At 40.1% G+C, this 17635-nt stretch overlaps 1 protein-coding gene across 3 annotated transcripts in view; it reads left to right on the plus strand.

Moving 5' to 3' along the window:
* bicc1a (BicC family RNA binding protein 1a) overlaps window positions 1-17411 on the plus strand; it is a 47304-nt gene extending 29893 nt beyond the window's left edge. Inside the window, exons 7-21 of one of the 3 annotated variants that reach the window (XM_026310097.1) lie at window positions 2490-2672; window positions 4180-4431; window positions 5964-6095; window positions 8065-8269; window positions 9830-9991; window positions 10286-10473; window positions 10567-10708; window positions 11935-12088; window positions 12401-12560; window positions 12654-12693; window positions 12843-12997; window positions 13190-13352; window positions 13973-14136; window positions 14820-14919; window positions 16347-17411. In XM_026310097.1, coding sequence (XP_026165882.1) covers window positions 2490-2672; window positions 4180-4431; window positions 5964-6095; window positions 8065-8269; window positions 9830-9991; window positions 10286-10473; window positions 10567-10708; window positions 11935-12088; window positions 12401-12560; window positions 12654-12693; window positions 12843-12997; window positions 13190-13352; window positions 13973-14136; window positions 14820-14919; window positions 16347-16474 — 2328 coding nt within the window. In that variant the 3' untranslated portion in view covers window positions 16475-17411. Of the gene's footprint in view, window positions 1-2489; window positions 2673-4179; window positions 4432-5963; window positions 6096-8064; window positions 8270-9829; window positions 9992-10285; window positions 10474-10566; window positions 10709-11934; window positions 12089-12400; window positions 12694-12842; window positions 12998-13189; window positions 13353-13972; window positions 14137-14819; window positions 14920-16346 lie in introns of all 3 variants that reach the window. The other 2 variants (XM_026310096.1, XM_026310098.1) reach the window with 2 other exon arrangements.
* The last annotated feature ends 224 nt before the right edge of the window (window positions 17412-17635 follow it).

Genomic DNA, 17635 nt, shown 5'->3' on the forward strand with positions numbered 1-17635 from the left:
TGTGATGGAGAGAAAGAGGTCATGCTGGATATTTTAACAGTATGTATTGGCAAATGTCAGTATATATATGTATAACCATACCTCTCTGTGCTTAATGGTTGTTTTCATAAGCAGAAAGCTCCAAAGAACTTTTTTTTTTAGCTATGGGTGGAAATGAAGGACTATTAAACCTAACCATACGCGAGTTGTATGAAAAGTTTATATTATAAGCTGTAAGCAATCAAGACATATTGTTCTGGGCTCCAAAGAACACATAGCTTTGATGGAACCAGACCTTGATATTCTGCTTGTAGGAAACAAGGTATGCTGTTCCATAAAATTCACAGTACTCACTAGATAGTAATTCCACACAATTTTTATGAATGTGCTTCAGAAGCAGGTTCCCCAAATGCATAGAGAAAGGGTTATATGGGAGAGAGTATCAGTGCTGCACCTACACATCATCCTTTCATTGTCCAAAAGGAGTCTGTACTGTCCCTAGTGAATGTAATTAGTTTATGGTGGTTGCATAGGTTTTGTTTTAATGGAATAGTTCAACATTTTGGGGCATACATTTTTTTTCAGTTTGTTTTCTGAGAGTGAGATGAGAAGAATTATACCAATTTCATTCATTTGGATGTGCAAAATGAATCCAGAACCCAGCGACAATTAGCTTAGTGTAAAGATAGCAGTTGGAACCTGCCAACCTGGCTCTGTGAAAATATAAAAAATATGCCTGCTGCACATTATAGCTCTACGTCAAGCTATATTAACCTACTCTAGTCTCCAGCTTCATGTTGATCTAACGCTCAGCAAGAAAGTGAAGAAGTGTAGTTCCCAAACTGTAGAACTATTTCTTTAAATTTATTTTTAAATAAGAGTAAGGGGAGTTTTTTGAAAGTTGTACAGTACATTGCAGTCTTAATATTTCCATTATAAAGTGTAGATAGAAGAAAGGTTTATCTGAGTTCCTTGACACCCCTGCTACCCACTAACACACAATGCCAGCCCCATTGAGGCTGTTTATGCATAACAGTACATTGCACCATATTCTTTTGTTCTCGGGGGCCTTCAGACCACATCCTTCCCCATCCCTCCTTGAAGTGGCTGGGTTGTGCCCTGTCCCTGAGCTCTGTAATGTCCCATTTTACATCCAGAAACACTATCGTCGACTTGTAGGCTCTACTGTATTTCTGAGGCCTTCTTGGGTGGAGCTGTGTTTGAGTGTGTAACATGTCGGTTGTTGAGGTGATGGATTCTCTGGAGATTTCTAAGAGCTTTCAGAGGTGGAGCTGACAGGCAGGTGATGATAGGTCTGGCCAGTTGCTTTACCTCAAAGATATTTTCATTTTTTTGAGCTCTCACCCTTATGTCAGGAGGACCAAGGCTTTTTAACTGCACTTTCAGACTGAATACATCTGAAAGTCATACATGCCAGGTAGACTTTTTAAAAAAGCTGAGGTCAGCTCCAGCGTAAAAATCAGTCTATTCTTCATTCATCACTTGACTCCTGCTGTTCTGCTTGTCCTTTCTTGCATTTCCCCCAGTGCTGACCTAAATTTCTTGAGCCCTCAGAGAGCGAGTGCTGAAACGTGATATAAATGTAAGGCCAGGCGCATATGGGACTGATCAGGGATGCATTTCTTTGGTCAGGGCAATTCGTGCTGCTTGCCCTTCACTGGCAGCCAAAACCATAGTGGCGCAGTGCCCAAGAATCAGTGTTTGGATAACACTCTGTGTGTATGTGTGTGTTCATTTTCCCCTTTGTGAAAGTGTACTGTATAGGTACATTCCCTTCAGTTTGTCTGTGTGTGGGTGTGTGCCTGTGTGACTCTCTCATTCATGCATAAATATCTGCATGCATGAAACAAGGCCTTCCTGTCTGCATCTGTTTTGTTTGAGTGACTGCTGTGATACAAATAACAAGAGCTAATGTCTGTTGCTGCTCCTGTGGTTTTATTCAGTGTCTTAAAATTTATATGCAAGAATGAACTGACCACTGATGTTTTGAAGAATTTTAAAGTGTAGTTTGAACAACAATGTAATGTATTATTTAAATCTTTCAAATACCTCCACATTACACTGTAGGATACTTCATGTAACAAAGTTCATTTGTTTTACTTTGGCATTGCTGACTTCATTTGGATTTATTTGAGTTGACAGATTTTCATGCCAAATCCTCCCACCTTTAGCTAAAGGAAAGGTTATTATGTCAGTGCATCAATTCACATAAGTCTGCACCAGCCTTTTACTTCTGTGTTTTTACAAATGGTTTCAATCAGTCTCAATACTGTATAATGTGCTTACCCATTTTTACAAAAAAATATTGGTACAGCATGTTTTATTTCCATGTTTTCTTGCAGCAGCAGCAACAGCAGAATTGTACACTTTTTAGTGTCAAATAACTGCAGTATTTTAGCAGCTGTCATGGTGTGTGAGTTTATATTGGTTTTCTCTGACTGTTTTAATGTTCATCCTCCCACCTCTCCTTCTGTCCCTAAACATTTCAGGAGCTGCTTCCTCTTGTGCTCTCTTTTGAGCTTCCTGCCATCATGCAGTCTGACCCCAGCTCCCCAACCGTGCAGCACATCTCACAGACATACAACCTCACAGTCTCCTTCAAACCCCCAACGCGTCTCTACAGGGCCACCGGTGTGGTTCGCGGCTCACAGAATAACACCAATGCGGTTAAGGTGAGGAGGGTCTCCTAACTTGAAAGTAAGGATTGGTTGGTGCATAGAAAATAAAAATGATACACTAAAATCTAAATGTAACACAAAATTCTGCACAGATTTGGCAAGACATACAAAATCATTAAAAAAATTACATGCACTCATACTCATATACTGATACAAGCAGAGCTACCATGCAAGGCATTTTCTTAACCATGAGGAACGTTATGGTAATCAGTGTGTAGCTTGACATAAGCAGAGTTAAATCTTATTTAAGAGGGTTACTTCTGTTTACTTTCATTATTATTTATTCAAGTATCGAGTATACATAATATTGTAGTAATTAAATGTTTTCAGTATAGATTCTGTAATGTACATCTTAGAGAAAACTGTTTGTCAATGTATTTTTTACTCTACTGAATGCAATAATAGCAACAATATACATTTTTTTTATTGGAATGACATGATGAAGACAGTAAATCATAACAGCAGAACCTTCTCAACAGTCACTATGTGTCCTGCTTTACGCTTCTGTTGCTGCTTGAGTAAAACTGATATGTCTACTCCTCATTAGTTGTTTTGGAGTGTAACAGTATTTGAGTTAGTACCCTCACTCTGCTCCAGTCGTATACATGGCAAGCCACAGACCAAGAAAAGGTTGCCAGGGCTACACCACGTCAAGGCCCACCAACACTGTCAGCGTTCCACAGTATTCTTGTATAAACCACCTCATTACTTTCGGCACCGCAGGGGCAAGAGAGTGCTGAGAGATATTTGGTCACCTCCTTTGAATGGCTGCTTGTTCAGCTCTTCACTGGGGGTGAGATACTCTGCACTGCTCCTTTAATATATATTTATTTATATGTATGTGTGTGTGTGTATAAACGCACTTCCTGAACTAGCATCTGAGTTGTGGCTACTTAAAGCCTGTCAAGGAGTTTTCCCATCATCTCTGACAACAAATCATACACACCAACTTATATTTTGTCCGCTTCCCAGCTTCTGTTAACAATATGGAGGTTATTTATGTGTACAATGAATGTGTGTATATGTATGCTGAACCACAGCCCCAGAGTGTGTGCTAGGTCAAGAGGTCAGTCAGGATCAGGAAGCATGCCAGATGAATGCAAAGGGGATTGCAGGAAAATGCGTGCTACATTATACAGTGGTATGAGACCCTTGGAACAACTTAGAGAGTTGCCAAAACCACTGTGGATTGTTGTGTTTAACTGGCCTCAGTGTGTCGATTCCCGTTGTACACTGGAAATTAGTTACTTTACTAGACCAAGTGATGGCTTACAGAGGCGCATCAGAGACAGCAAGGAATGAGGCTGTTAACTGGCCAGCAGATGCAGTGGAAATTTTAATAGTTTCCATTGATTACATAGAAAATACTAGCATTTCTTCTGGGAAATGGGTCAGTTTCTCTTCTTGTTAACAGATTAGTTTGTAATGTGGTCTGAACAGTGGTCTAAATGAAATATTGTGTTACCATATTTTGGTAATCATCTGTTCATTGTTTCCCCAGAGGGGTACAGCACTGTTGTTGGAGCATCTTGCTGGTAGCCTGGCAAGCACCATCTCAGTTACCACTCACCTGGACATTGCACCCCAGCACCACCTCTTCATGAAGGGACGCAATGGAAGCAACATCAAGCACATCACCCAGAGAACAGGAGCTCAGATCCACTTCCCTGACCCCAACAGCCCCCAGAAGAAATCTACAGTTTACATACAGGGCACTATTGAATCAGTGTGCCTGGCACGACAGTACCTAATGGTGTGTACCTCGTGTGTTTTGTCTATTCGTATCTGCTGGTTGAAAAGAATTAACTCAAACTGCTAAGCTTGATATATCTTATATAGAGATTCCACATTCTGGGTGGTATCTGTAATGGATGGTACTGTGTCACTAACATAATCATCGTATTTGTAAATAACTTGTGGGTTTTGAGGTGGGGTTCTAAAAGCAACCATGATTGGTTTTGTAGGGTTAAATAGCCTTGGAAGAGATTTTCTTGGCTCCACTTACACTGCTGAGATATCCATGTCAGTCATACAGCAGTCTGTAGCTGACTCAGGAGCACCCTGTCTGGTAACCTGCATGTGAGATGGACATACATTTGTATAAGCTTGTCTTGAATTCTTTCATACACATTACCTTTAATGGTATTAATGGGTTGTCTTACATGTGCAGTAAACTTTGGTGGATTGGCATTTGTAATTCAGAGGTCAGCACCTTAGCATTTATGTTTCGGACCAGGAGGAAACACCTCACGTTTCTGTTTGTCTTGGTTCAAAATGCTTTGTGGTCATTCTTGTCTTGTAGCCTATGACCACTGAGGCTACCCTTATCTGATTTGCTAGGAATACTGAATTTAGAAACACAGTAAGAAGTCTATTTCAAAAATGTGTAAAAGTGATGGCTGTTTAATTACTATTGGCCTAAAGCTTCTGCTGAGCTGGTGTATATAAGACATCTCAGCCATAAACAGCTTTGGCTTTCTGTTTGGGGATCCTTAATGTGGGGCAGTAATTCTGCCAGAGCTGCCTTGTCTTTGTCTGCGGTCTCCCGTTTGGCCCCAAGGACACTTAGCAAATGCCAAAGTTGTTGCAGTGACTAAACACAACTTTCTCTTGGTCTAGAAGCAGGACACACAAAAAAGAGTTTCTCACAGTCTGTCTGAATAGGAGAGTAAAAAATTATTTATGATCGAAGTTAGAGGGTAGTGGAGAAGCACAGAAAGCAGAGGAGGCTGACAAAGAAGAAAAGGGGATAAAGAAGCGTGGGGGAATTGAAAGTCAAAAGTGGGCATACTGTACAGTGGGAAGAGAGGAGTCCTGCCCGCAGTAGTTTACTGTGTGATTTGGCTTCTTCCAGCCAAACTGTAGATTACAGCTCCAATCTCGGGCCCTGTCAGACTGGCCTGGCCCTTTACTCTGCTGCTAATTACACCCACTCACAATAGCACTGCCGTCCAGCACTTTGACCGAAAATATAGATGTCTGTGGCACTTGTGGTTGTGATCATGGAAAACAGATTACTATTGGCGGAATTTCCCAAGCTCTATGTGGGACAAATCTAGCAGTGAATCTTGTATTTACTGGTATGGCTAGCACGTGGTTCTAGAAATGTTATAGTATGAAAGAAAATATACTAATGTCATGAGAAATTACCTATATAGGACCATAGATCTCTTACAGATCACTAGCACAATTCTGATATAAAGATAGGCTAGTCTGCAGCTGATATAAAATGTTGATATACTTTTTAATTAATGTATTTATTTATTTATTTGCTTTGCTCCACAGGGCTGCTTGCCTCTGGTATTAATGTTTGACATTAAAGAGGACGTTGAGGTGGAGCCTCAGTGTATCACAGCACTAATGGAACAGCTGGATGTCTTCATCAGTATCAAACCAAAGCCAAAACAGCCCAGCAAGGTATGTCACCAGGCTCACACTCACACAGCATGCAAGGTTTTAGAGGATTTCTAGCTTTGCTAGTGGCACGTCAGTCAGAGACCAAGTAGATTACATTGCTCCAGACCTTCATACAAACAATGATACACTAGTTTGCTTTATGTCTGCAAAATGAATTACATTCCCCCAACCATAAAGTTTTTGCATTTAGTGCCAGTTAGCAAATGTTGTCACGCTAGTACATTATATCAGCAGGTTGGCATGGCAGTTAGGTTAGCATTTAGCTCAAAGCATCAAATATTCTCGGTTTGAATTGGCCCGTAATAGATTGTTTTGTTTTTTTTAATCCAATGTGTGTATACTGAAGATTTTTAGTTGGATTAAAAAAACTATAAAAAATGATTCTGATGCACTGACTTACCTACATTTTACTCTGAATCCTGTAGTGAAAGTCTGTTTTAATGTTAATGTTGATAATGCATTCATAGTAATGCATCCAATGAATTCCAACTAAACCTGAAGCTGAACTTTTAAGATTCAGCCTTAAAGCTGAAAGGAAACACATCCACAACTTTTCAGCTTTCTGTATACAGCTGCTGTCAAGAAACCACTTTTCCATCTGAGAATTTCTCAGTGTGATGTGGAAATAAATTATACATTGCCATGACACATTTCATCACTATTTGATGAGATTAAAAAGGAAAAACTGGAACTTTAGAGGGGAAAAATGCCATACCAGCCCAGAGTTTTGGCAGCTCTATGATCTGCCACAGTGGGGAATTACAGTCTGCACACTACCTGCCATGCGTGTTTCACCTGATGAACTGTTATTCCAGCTACAAAATATGTGGCTCGATTTGCATGTGTTTTTAATAAATTAAGTAGTAAATTGGAGGCACTCTCATTCTCCTTTTAGTAATGGAGTATGTAGTTGTGAAATGTTTGAAATGTGTCATTTTCATATTATTTTCTGATTAGCACCCTCTTGTAGTAACTGTGGTGCACCTGTGCTATTTTCAAAGCCAATCTCTAATGTCTATCCTTCTCTAACACATAATAATCCTAATCATATTTCACCACTTGGCCCAGTGATGGCTGTCTCTTTGAGGTGCCCACATCCCACCCTGAGCCTGGGCTTTGTGCCCAAACCAGACAGCCCTGAGGTGCCAGTGTAAATGCTGACCCAGCCCAGATCCCATTATGAACCCTTCATTTAAACATTTTAACAGTGACAGCTGTAATCCGAAAGGCCTGTCCAAATGCATGCAATACCCTCTGTGCTCCCAGGCTCTTTGGCAAGACCCGTGTGTGTGTGTGTGTGTGTGTGTGTGTGTGTGTGTGTGTGTGTGTGTGTGTGTGTGTGTGTTAGTGTGTGTGTGTGTAAGAGGCTTGTGATTGGAATCAGTTTTTCAAAAGCTCTGGCAAAACCTAAAGGGCCAGGACATGATTTATGGTCACGTTCACTTTTATTTGAAAGGACATTTTCTGGTGATGTGGAAAGTGAGGAAGTAATTTCTCTCAATCATTTACAATCTTTTCTGTTTTAAATTCTTTATTGTTGATTTAGTCCCTCATATCAGTCATGCAATAACTAGTATTGCCTCATATTCTCTTCATTCATATCAATGTATGTTTTGAAATTGATTAGAAATGCTTTCTCTCAAACTTTACTCCCATGTCTCCGTCTGTCTCCCACACTGCCTCAATGTTTATCCTTCTAATCTGTCCTTAATTCTCTTCCTCCTCCCATCTGTTTGTCTCCCCCTCATCCTCCCTTTCACTCCCTATGTCCTGTGCCAATATTTCCTACCTAATCTATTCCTCCCCTGCCATTTCTTCTCTGCCTCTTTCTCATGCCTTTTTTGCCCTGCACTTTTGCCTCTCCTCTTTTTCTTTTCCCTCGTTCTCATTTACCTTGTGCTTTCTTTTCCATCCAACCTGTCTTTTCTTCTTTTTCGTGACGTTTTCCTTCTCCCATACGTTTTCTCAGTCTGTGATAGTCAAGAGCGTGGAGAGGAATGCAGTGAACATGTACGAAGCCCGAAAGTTCCTCTTGGGTCTGGAAAGCAACGGGGTGTCGTCCACCTCACCCTCTGTGGTATTGAATCCTGGCACCAATGGCCCATCCCCATCCCTCATCTGCCCTGTCGGCCTGGACATCCTGGCCTCAGCTGGCCTGGGGCTGAGCAGTCTGGGTAATAACACTGGCTAACTTGTTAAAAATATTTTCCTTTTTGACTGAGGAAAGATAAATTGGTGAGGAAGAATAAGATGCCCTCATTTTTCTGTGTGCATGAAATATATTAGAGATTAATCATCTTTGTAGTGGAACTAATATCCTCATACATCTGTGCCATTCTCATCTGGACCAGTCACACATTCCAACACGTTCTCTGTAGGCAACACACCCACTGAAGACACTAGTGAGCCAGATGTCCTTAAAGCCTGTTTTCACCTGGTTTACTCAGGGTATTTTGGAATCCAATAAATGACTCTGTCGACATCCACATAAATCACAGCCAGCTAGTCATTGTACCATCATCTGTATATGTGCTTAACAGTGGGAGTTGTTTGTCTGCAGAGCTGACATCACCATGATGGTATGAACTTTATACCATGAAACAAATTTCACATGTACGGTACAAATTTTTGATCAGCCAACCATCAGAAAATACCCTCAGTGTGAATTCAGTGTTGCTACTAGGAATGAATCATGAGCTTATGAATCATAGGGTGATGAACAGAGTCGTGAAGGAGTTAATTTGTCTGCAGCACTGACCTCACCTCAAAGGCACAGCTTGGCCCAAATGTTGGGATTTTTATGTTTCCAAGCTTGACTTTAAATGTATTGTAGTAAGAGTAATACTGTACAGTATAATAAATATTTAGGTGTGGTCACTTGTTTTTCCTTACATCTGATATAGTTGGTGGAGTTCAGACTGCTTTAAAAAAAGCATAGAGGTTATAACTTTAAATATAAGTGCAGAAAATGTTTTGTCTAACCATATAATCAGACGCCAAACACAACAAATCTGCATTATATTAAGCAGAAATTTAACACATTGAAAGAGGGGGAATATGAGAATATTTTAATGATGATCATAGCATGTTTGTTTATTTTTTGCAGTCATGGAGTTACAGGTATATAGGTCATACAGCAATTGCAGAATTTAGATTTTCATTTTGGAAAAATCCAGCATAGATTACTCTTACCAAAAAAAAAAAAAAAAAAAGACTAAAGTAGAAATGGTTTCTTGCCGTCTTGTTTAAACCCAGGGGCCCCGGGGATGAAGCTGTGGACGGCCACATCCTGGGCTTTAGTAATTACTACATGCTTCTCTTCCTCAGATTACAGGCCATTCTGCCAGAAAAATCCCTGGCCTTATTCCTGGAGCCAAACTAGCCCCTTGTTAAAGCCACAAACCTGCTTCTTTCTGTTTTCATACACTGTGTTTGAGTAAAGACACCAAGCACCACATTGTTGGTGTTCTCAATAACATGGTTTTGTTGGGTATGAGGACACACGAGATATGTACTTTTGCATCCGTGACCTTGTAAAAATTTGAGAAATTCTTCCTCTCGTTTGACGTCTGGTTGATGGTAGTTTGATGGAATTCCTGTAAAATAGCTGGAAGACCAAGATTATTTTCTGATGGATTTAGTGTAACATGTGATTAGCTAAAAAAAATTGCAATGTGCTTTGACAGGACCACCACTGATCTGTTCATTGCACTGTTTCTGTTTGGTCTCCTCAGGTTTCCTGGGTGCAACAGCACCCCACTCCCTCGCCAGCTCCACTGCCCCAAATGCTGTCCTCAACAGCTTAAACTCCTCCATGAGCCCTCTGCAGACCCCAAGCCCCAGCACTCCAACACCCTCCCCATCTCTCTGGCCCAGTTCAATCACCAGCACCCAAGGTACATATACAATTGCTGGAATCTTTTTTGTTGTACTTATATCTAATTCTTTTGGCGCTTTTTCATTTTATGTATATTTTAAATAAAGAATCCTTTAATCCCCTATGACATTGATAATGGGTTATATTGTACATCATAAAATATAAACATGTGCAAGTTATATGTAAACTTTTAAAGTCAATAGCTTAACTGCCTTTTCCTGGAAATGCTAAACTCTGACATTGTCTTATTTTTTTTTAAATATTACATAGATGCAAGGGCAGATAATTGCTTATATTTTTAAAAATGTCTCAGGCTTCACATCTCCGCTGATGCTGCACCCTGCCACCCAGGCCACCCTGAGTAGCATCCTGCTGTCAGGCGTACAGGGTTATACACAGAGTACACCGTCCCCTCCACCTGGCCTTGCACCAATAGATAAGCAGACCAATGGGGTCCCTGACTGCACTAAAGGCCCTTGCACTCTCAATGGACATGTCAAGGTTGGCCCAAATATATATATGTATATATGGTTCAATTGTGTTGGCATGTATGTCTTGTGCTTCATGTGTGTGTTTATGTGCGTACATGTATAGCATCCTGGCTCAGTCTATGGGAGGATAGCAACTGCGTCACTCGCAGAAACTGTTTTGAGTCCAGCCCCATGTGACTCGGTCCAGGAGGCCAGCGGACACAGTCCATCAGAACCTCTGTCTACCAAGTCCAGCCCAGATGAAGGTATTCCTCTGAAGTGAACTTATATAGAAACGCAGTGCATTAAGTATTTACTACAAAATTTGTTTAAATTTGTTTTAAAAAATTAACCCTATCTTCAGATTTGCAAATTGCAGAGCATTTACATGCTTATATATAGTGTTTCCATTACTTAGTGACAGCCTGCAAATTAGTTCCTATTAATTTTTTCAAATCAAACTTTCATCTAGGCTAGGAAGTTAATTAGAAATTCTACTTACTCTCTCCTGTGAGTTAGCAATAATAAAGATGCTGTTAAGATTTTGTCATGTGATTATAATCTTGGATAGACAAAGTTTCTGAGCCATTAGCATTTTCAGCTCTGCTGGACCTCGTCCTTGCAGACTTAACATTAATGTCGAATGTAAGCTTTTCTAATTATGAGATGTATGTAACTCCTAAACCCACCTTAAGGAAAATGATTTTAATGAACTTATTTCTGTTTCTCTATACTGCCCTTTTTAAGATCATATTTCCTCTGAACACATTCGTTGCATTGGAAATGTGACAGATTAACTGCTGGTCTCCTAGTGGTTCAGAAAGGCCCTCATTTCCTTTGTGTCTTACCCTGGCGGTTTTCCCCTTAAACCTTCACTCTCACGCGTCTCGTTTTTCCCCACTGTTTTCTGAGCTGGTTCTCCCCCAGTGTGGTACATCCCAGTTAGGATTCCTTTCCCTCTCTACCCTCCTCCTGTATCCCAGAATGTGTTTGGACTGGCTTGTCCAGTTCTGCCCGACTCTGAATCGTGAAATAATGGAGTGCAAACATTAAACCCCAGAGAACTTCATTAAATTGACTGACATCATATTCTTTTACACTATATAGTACACTATACACACATACAAATACATACACTCACATACATGCACATCCTGTTACACAGAGCAGTTCCTTGTCCGGTTGAAAGTGAAGTAGCAGATCACAATCACAATGAACCAGGATCCAACTGGGTCTTTATTGCATGTGCACATATGTGCCCAACAAGCTACACACACTCATTTACACTGTGACCTGGTCACTGTTGGGAGCTCATTATGTGTGTCATTAAAAAAAGTATTTCAGTGATGGTTATAGCAGTATTGCATATGTTTTGTACAGAAGACAGTGCACATCTGTAAATCAAATCTCTTTTTTTCCATATTGTTTAAACCATTGTACTGAAATCTAGTCTGTGTTTCCATATTGTTTACATTTTGTCTGTTTCTTTCAGGCTCTGACACATTTGTTGAAGTGGGCATGCCCAGAAGCCCCTCTCATTCAGCCAACGGGAGTGAACTGAAACAGATGCTGGCTTCGTGTAAGACCTCATCGGGGAAACGACAGGCTGTGGAGCTGCTGCAAGGCACTAAGAACTCCCATCTACAGTATGTTGGCGTCTAGAGCTCATTTACACCTTTACACTTTAGGATTCCTTCAAATCAAAAGTCAAAAAAGTGGCACAGATGATTTGAAAATTATTTATGGACTGGAATGTCATGGGCTAACTCTGGACATCAGCTGTATTAGAATAACCAACTGTGTCTTGAATTGTATGTCGTCAAACCTGAGGAGCTTGGGAAAATTAACAGCTTCAATGATGTGAGGAGAAGAAATGGAAGAAACTCTGCTGCACTTTCTATCTTTTTAAAACTAGATTTATGTGTTCACTCAGTTATATTTCTGTGTAATCCCAACAGTTCGGACTGTCTTCTCTCTGACACTGAGTCCAGCTCATCAGACAGCCCTGTGGCGGATAAGAGGGCACCAGGTAGCGAGCGGGCAGCTGAAAGGGCAGCACAGCAGAACGAGAGGGAGAGAATCAGGCTGGCACCACAGACCTCCTTTGCAAACATGCAGGTATACACACACACAAACACAAAATACATTGTTTTGGCAGTATTAAGAAATGCCATGTACAACTGTTGTGTGTGTGTTATGTTGTCTTTTCAGGCATTTGACTATGAACAGAAAAAGCTATTGGCAACCAAAGGTAATGTGACATGTTTCTGGTCTAATACTGCAGTGTCATTAGTAGGCCATAATAAGTAGGCTTTATAGACTGTCAAGCCAAAGGTCACAACTTTTAGTAGAGTTCAACAGTTACTCTATGTGAAAACGTATCTATGAATTTTCCTCCAGCTATGTTAAAGAAGCCTGTGGTGACTGAGGTGAGGACACCTACTAACACTTGGAGTGGTCTGGGCTTCTCAAAGTCAATGCCAGCTGAGACCATCAAGGAGCTGCGGAGAGCCAATCATGTTTCATACAAGCCCAGCATGAGCACCACCTACGAGGTCAGACATAGGAGGCCTCTTTCTTGAGTTTACTTTATTTAGTATTTCCTGACATTATGTATATGTTACAGAAGATTTTATTTGTCTATCCACATACAGTGGTACATAGTTGTTTTTGGACCTTATACTGAGATGCAGCGTTAGTCATTCAGAACGCACTGATAAATGTCTGCATAATCGTTTCTCTTTCAGGGTTCGCCACTGTCCTTGTCTCGATCCAGCAGCCGTGAAGGTGTGGGGAACGGCAGTGACTCAGACAATTGGCGAGAGAGAAACGGCACTGGCAACGGCCTCCCAAGTCACACCGAGTTCTCCTCTGCTGTCAGCAGCCCCAAGAGGAAGCAGAACAAATCTGGTCAGTTTAGTATCCTCTTTTACTAGCATTCCTAAAAAGACATGCCAGCACTGATTTCTTATCATTGCATTGTGAAGAAGGAGAGAGAGAGATTTTCCTAGTAGAAGAGTAGTAGAATGTATTATATGTTTTTGTTATCGATTATGAAATAACTTCACAGAAAATCCTTATTTTCTTTAGTTTTATTTTGTGTTTAATGAGTTTTAAAAATACCATACTCCTGGGAGCGCCGTAGTTGCCAAATGCTTACTGTGAATGCCACTTCACTGCAAATCACAATGCCTTGAGTGTGTTTTGTTCTCAGTGCACTCGCTTTACTTATTGCACAGTTCAGGGATGGCATTCTAGCAAACTTCAGCTGAAGATGCATCACATACCAGTACCAGCTGAACCTGTACCAGTCTGTGAAACCATAATTGGTCTCAACAGGCTTAAATTTAAATCATCTGATGTTCATACACATTTACTTTTGTTTGCTAATTAAAACAGTTGTATCTTTGTGTGACTTTACAACTATGATGACTTAGATGTGAATGATGTATTGTTGCTTCTTTGCTTTGTTCTAAATTATTATCATGTGTGTGTGTGTTTTATTTTTGCATTCATCCATACATGGACAGCTGCAGAGCATTACCTCAGCAGCAGCAACTACATGGACTGCATCCCTTCAGTAACAGGCAGCAATGGCTGCAGTCTGAGCTCGTCTCTGAAAGGCTCAGATCTGCCTGAGCTGTTCAGCAAGCTCGGACTGGGGAAGTACACCGACGTTTTCCAGCAACAAGAGGTAGTGTAGAACGTAAACCTATGTTGAGCATGGTGTTCTTGTGGCTTTAGAGATCGGTCCACAGCTTTGATCCAGAATGAAAAAATGCAATGAATGCACAGTTGTTCATGGTACTCAGAAAATGAATCCTACTGACATTGGTGATCTTCATACTTTTTATGTAGAGCTAATTATGCTATGCTATGCTATGTAGAGCTAATTGAGTTGTTTTTTTATTTTTATTTTATTTTATTTGTCTAACCAAACACCTAAAAACTAATGGTATTGCCATCAACTTCAGCTTAACATTATTCCTGCTAACAATCAGGCATTATTAAGATCGTCACTGTGGGAATGTTAGCATACTGTTAATATTTATAGCTGTAGACATCTCAGAGGCAAATTGGTAAAACGACTGACAAAGAGAATTGGAGACTAGAGCTTTGAATTGCAAATGATCCTACAAAGTTTAATATGAGCTATTTTTCTCTGACTTCTGATGTTCAGTGCCTTCTGAACTTGTCAATATCCTCATTTGCATGACGGTGTCCTATTCAATTCAATTCATTTGTGCGTGCAACAAAAGTATCCAGCAAAAAGGGGAGTATGAGGCATGTTTTTAGTCAAAATTTATAGTTGAGGGCCTCATGTTGTTGTAGTACAGGTTGTTGAATTGTGATAACACTGATTGTTGCTACCGACAGATTGACCTCCAGACATTCCTGACTCTAACTGACCAGGACCTGAAGGAACTGGGCATCACAACCTTTGGAGCCCGTAGGAAAATGCTGCTCGCCATCTCAGGTACAAATGAAAACAACCATGTGTTTATTACATTTAGTTTTTTAATGGCGCCTCTGTCTTTTCCTGCTAGCTGTACAGCAAAACCAGAATTGAAATAACAGTGTTAACGTAAGGGCAGACATGATATGGAAATAACCCGTGTGTGATCATCTGTCTCAGGTTGGCTCTTTTCTGTGCTGCTAATCACTGATAGCAGCTGGAGCTTTGTCCTGCCAGCTCACTCCTCCTGAAGGCAGTGCACACAAATTGGTTTATTTGTTTCATTAATGTTTCCATTTTTGTCTGTTGCTGCAACAAGCCTGAGTGGAGCCCAACTGTGAAGACAATGTGTAATCCATCTGAGGTCATTTCCACTGCCAACCACTGGATTTGAAATCTATAGATAGTGCTTATTATTGGCAGAGTCCTGCAGACACATTCAAGACAGTACTGTTTTACAACTAATTTATCTCGTAAAGAATCAAGAAAACATGTTGCTATAATTTGCACCAGCAAGAGTGAATGGAAGTAAGGCACTTTCTCCTCAGATGAGAATGTCGGTATTTCTCTAGTTGCTTCTGCTGCTTCTCTGATGTTGAAATAGACTGTTCTGTTGTTGGCACTGGATCTAATCTGAATGTTGTAGGTGTCACACTTGATTACTGATGACATATTTTGGACGTCTTAATAGCTAGAATTGTTAGATTGTGTAAGTTAATCTTGCTCCTTTTGCAATCATGAGCTTTTTGTCATTGGTATTCTATAAATAATCAGCTCATACACCTCTGAGCAGAATCAGGGTTGACGGCGAAAGCAACAAGGGGGAGACAGTGATGCTTGAGCTCTGATTATTATGGAAGCACAGTGATCCAACACCTGAATTTGTTTTGCTGCTGGTCACCTCAGTCAATTACAGGTCAAGTTTTCTTTCCTCCCACAGACTCTAAGGCTTCAAAACAGGAACATGTATGTCTCTTGTCTGTATATTTACTTCTTAGTACAAAGAGAGTGAATGCCTGTCAAGGCAGTCCAGGTTTTAATTTCACCAGCAAAAAGAGCTGCTGGAGCAAGTCTCCTGTCTCCAGTAGTCTGACTGAAGGTTTATCCTGGCAGCAGCAGAACACAGCTATCGTATGAATTACTCAGAGATACCAGGGTGTACTTCTGGCATTTTATGAAAGTATTTTGTTCAAGCTGCAGCTTAAAACCAGATGGACACAAAGTGGACTTTTGTTTATTTGAAAAATCCTGTAGTGATTTGAATCGAATGTTCATGGTTGATCATTTGAGGCTAAAAAGAAACATACTGCCTGATTGTATTTATTTCTATACTGTGATTTACTATGGCTTCAATACCAGTACTCAGAGAAGTTATCCACATTAAAAAGCATGTTGGTTTCACGTTTGCTACTATTGATGTTTTGTGGTGCTTTTTTTTTTTGTCATAGAACTAAACAAAAACCGGAGGAAGTTATTTGAGCCACCCATCAGGTCCTCTTTTCTGGAAGGGGGAGCAAGTGGACGCCTCTCGCGCCAGTTTCACGCTGACATGGCCAGTGTTAGTGGGCGATGGTAGAAACCTCTAGAACCACAGGCCATCCTAGAACCGTCCATAATGAAGATCAACCTCCAGTGTCTTTCAATGCCTCAGCAGCCCAGGTTTCAGTGGTTGTTTACCCTTTTTCAGCTTGAGCTGAAGACTATATGATGTTGCCATATAGTATAAAAAGTTATATATAAAATTATATAAGTATATATGTAAGCCATAGTTTCACCTGAAGTGCCAATAAGAAAAAAGGGATTCCTCAGACACATAAGGTTCAGTGTTCACTCCTTATAAAGCCATTCACTTTATAAGGAACATTTATATATGAAGGTTGTTTATGGTTTTAGGAAGGATACTGTTCAGTATTTCTGTTCACATGTTGTTCAAAGGAACAGGCAGAATGATTAGTACAGTCCTTATACACATTGATACTACCTGCATTTCTATTATGCTGTTGTATCAGTGACATGCACTTTAATAATACTAGACTTTTGCCTGTGAGAGCCTAATTTCTTAGATTGAAATAATAACTATGCATTTTTGACTAAAAGCACAGATGCATTTTGTACCAAACCAAATGTCTGCACTTAGCCAGTGAGATTAGGGTGCCACCAAATGAAGTTCAAAATCGCTCAGCACACTGAAGTGGTGACTTCATGAACTTTAACACATATACCAAAGGATGATTGGTGTAAAGTATGATTATGTCCTTTGACCTTTAGCTGCCCTCATTGTTTGGATTGGTGGACATTCCTCCGAGGTAACGGTTGTGTCCAGCCACAGCATTTTTTTTCTTTTTTTTTTTCTTTTTTTTTTTATGCGTATTTCAACACAAAACCAAAAAATCTAATATTTTGTACTTGTTAGGCATTATGATTTTATTTTTAGTTTTTATTACCATTTTTAGGGAATGGGTTTGAAGTTTAACGGTAATCAGTTTACATATGTATTTTTTTTTTTTTTTTTTTTTTTTTTTTTTTTACAGTCATGAATGAGTTTCTATGATTTTGTAATTAGATTATTAGCATCTTTTACTTTTTTCTGCCCCTTATCTGTGGAGCCGTAATATGGCTGTGCCATTAGACAGCAGCAGAGACATGAGGCAGTTAGGATAAGCTTTATAGGCCTCTCTCTGTCAACAGGCATCTTTCCTTCTCTCTTTATAGTATGTGGTCTTTTGTCTCACCTGTT

This window comes from Mastacembelus armatus, chromosome 15 (genome assembly GCF_900324485.2).
Source record: "Mastacembelus armatus chromosome 15, fMasArm1.2, whole genome shotgun sequence".
NCBI lineage: Eukaryota > Metazoa > Chordata > Actinopteri > Synbranchiformes > Mastacembelidae > Mastacembelus > Mastacembelus armatus.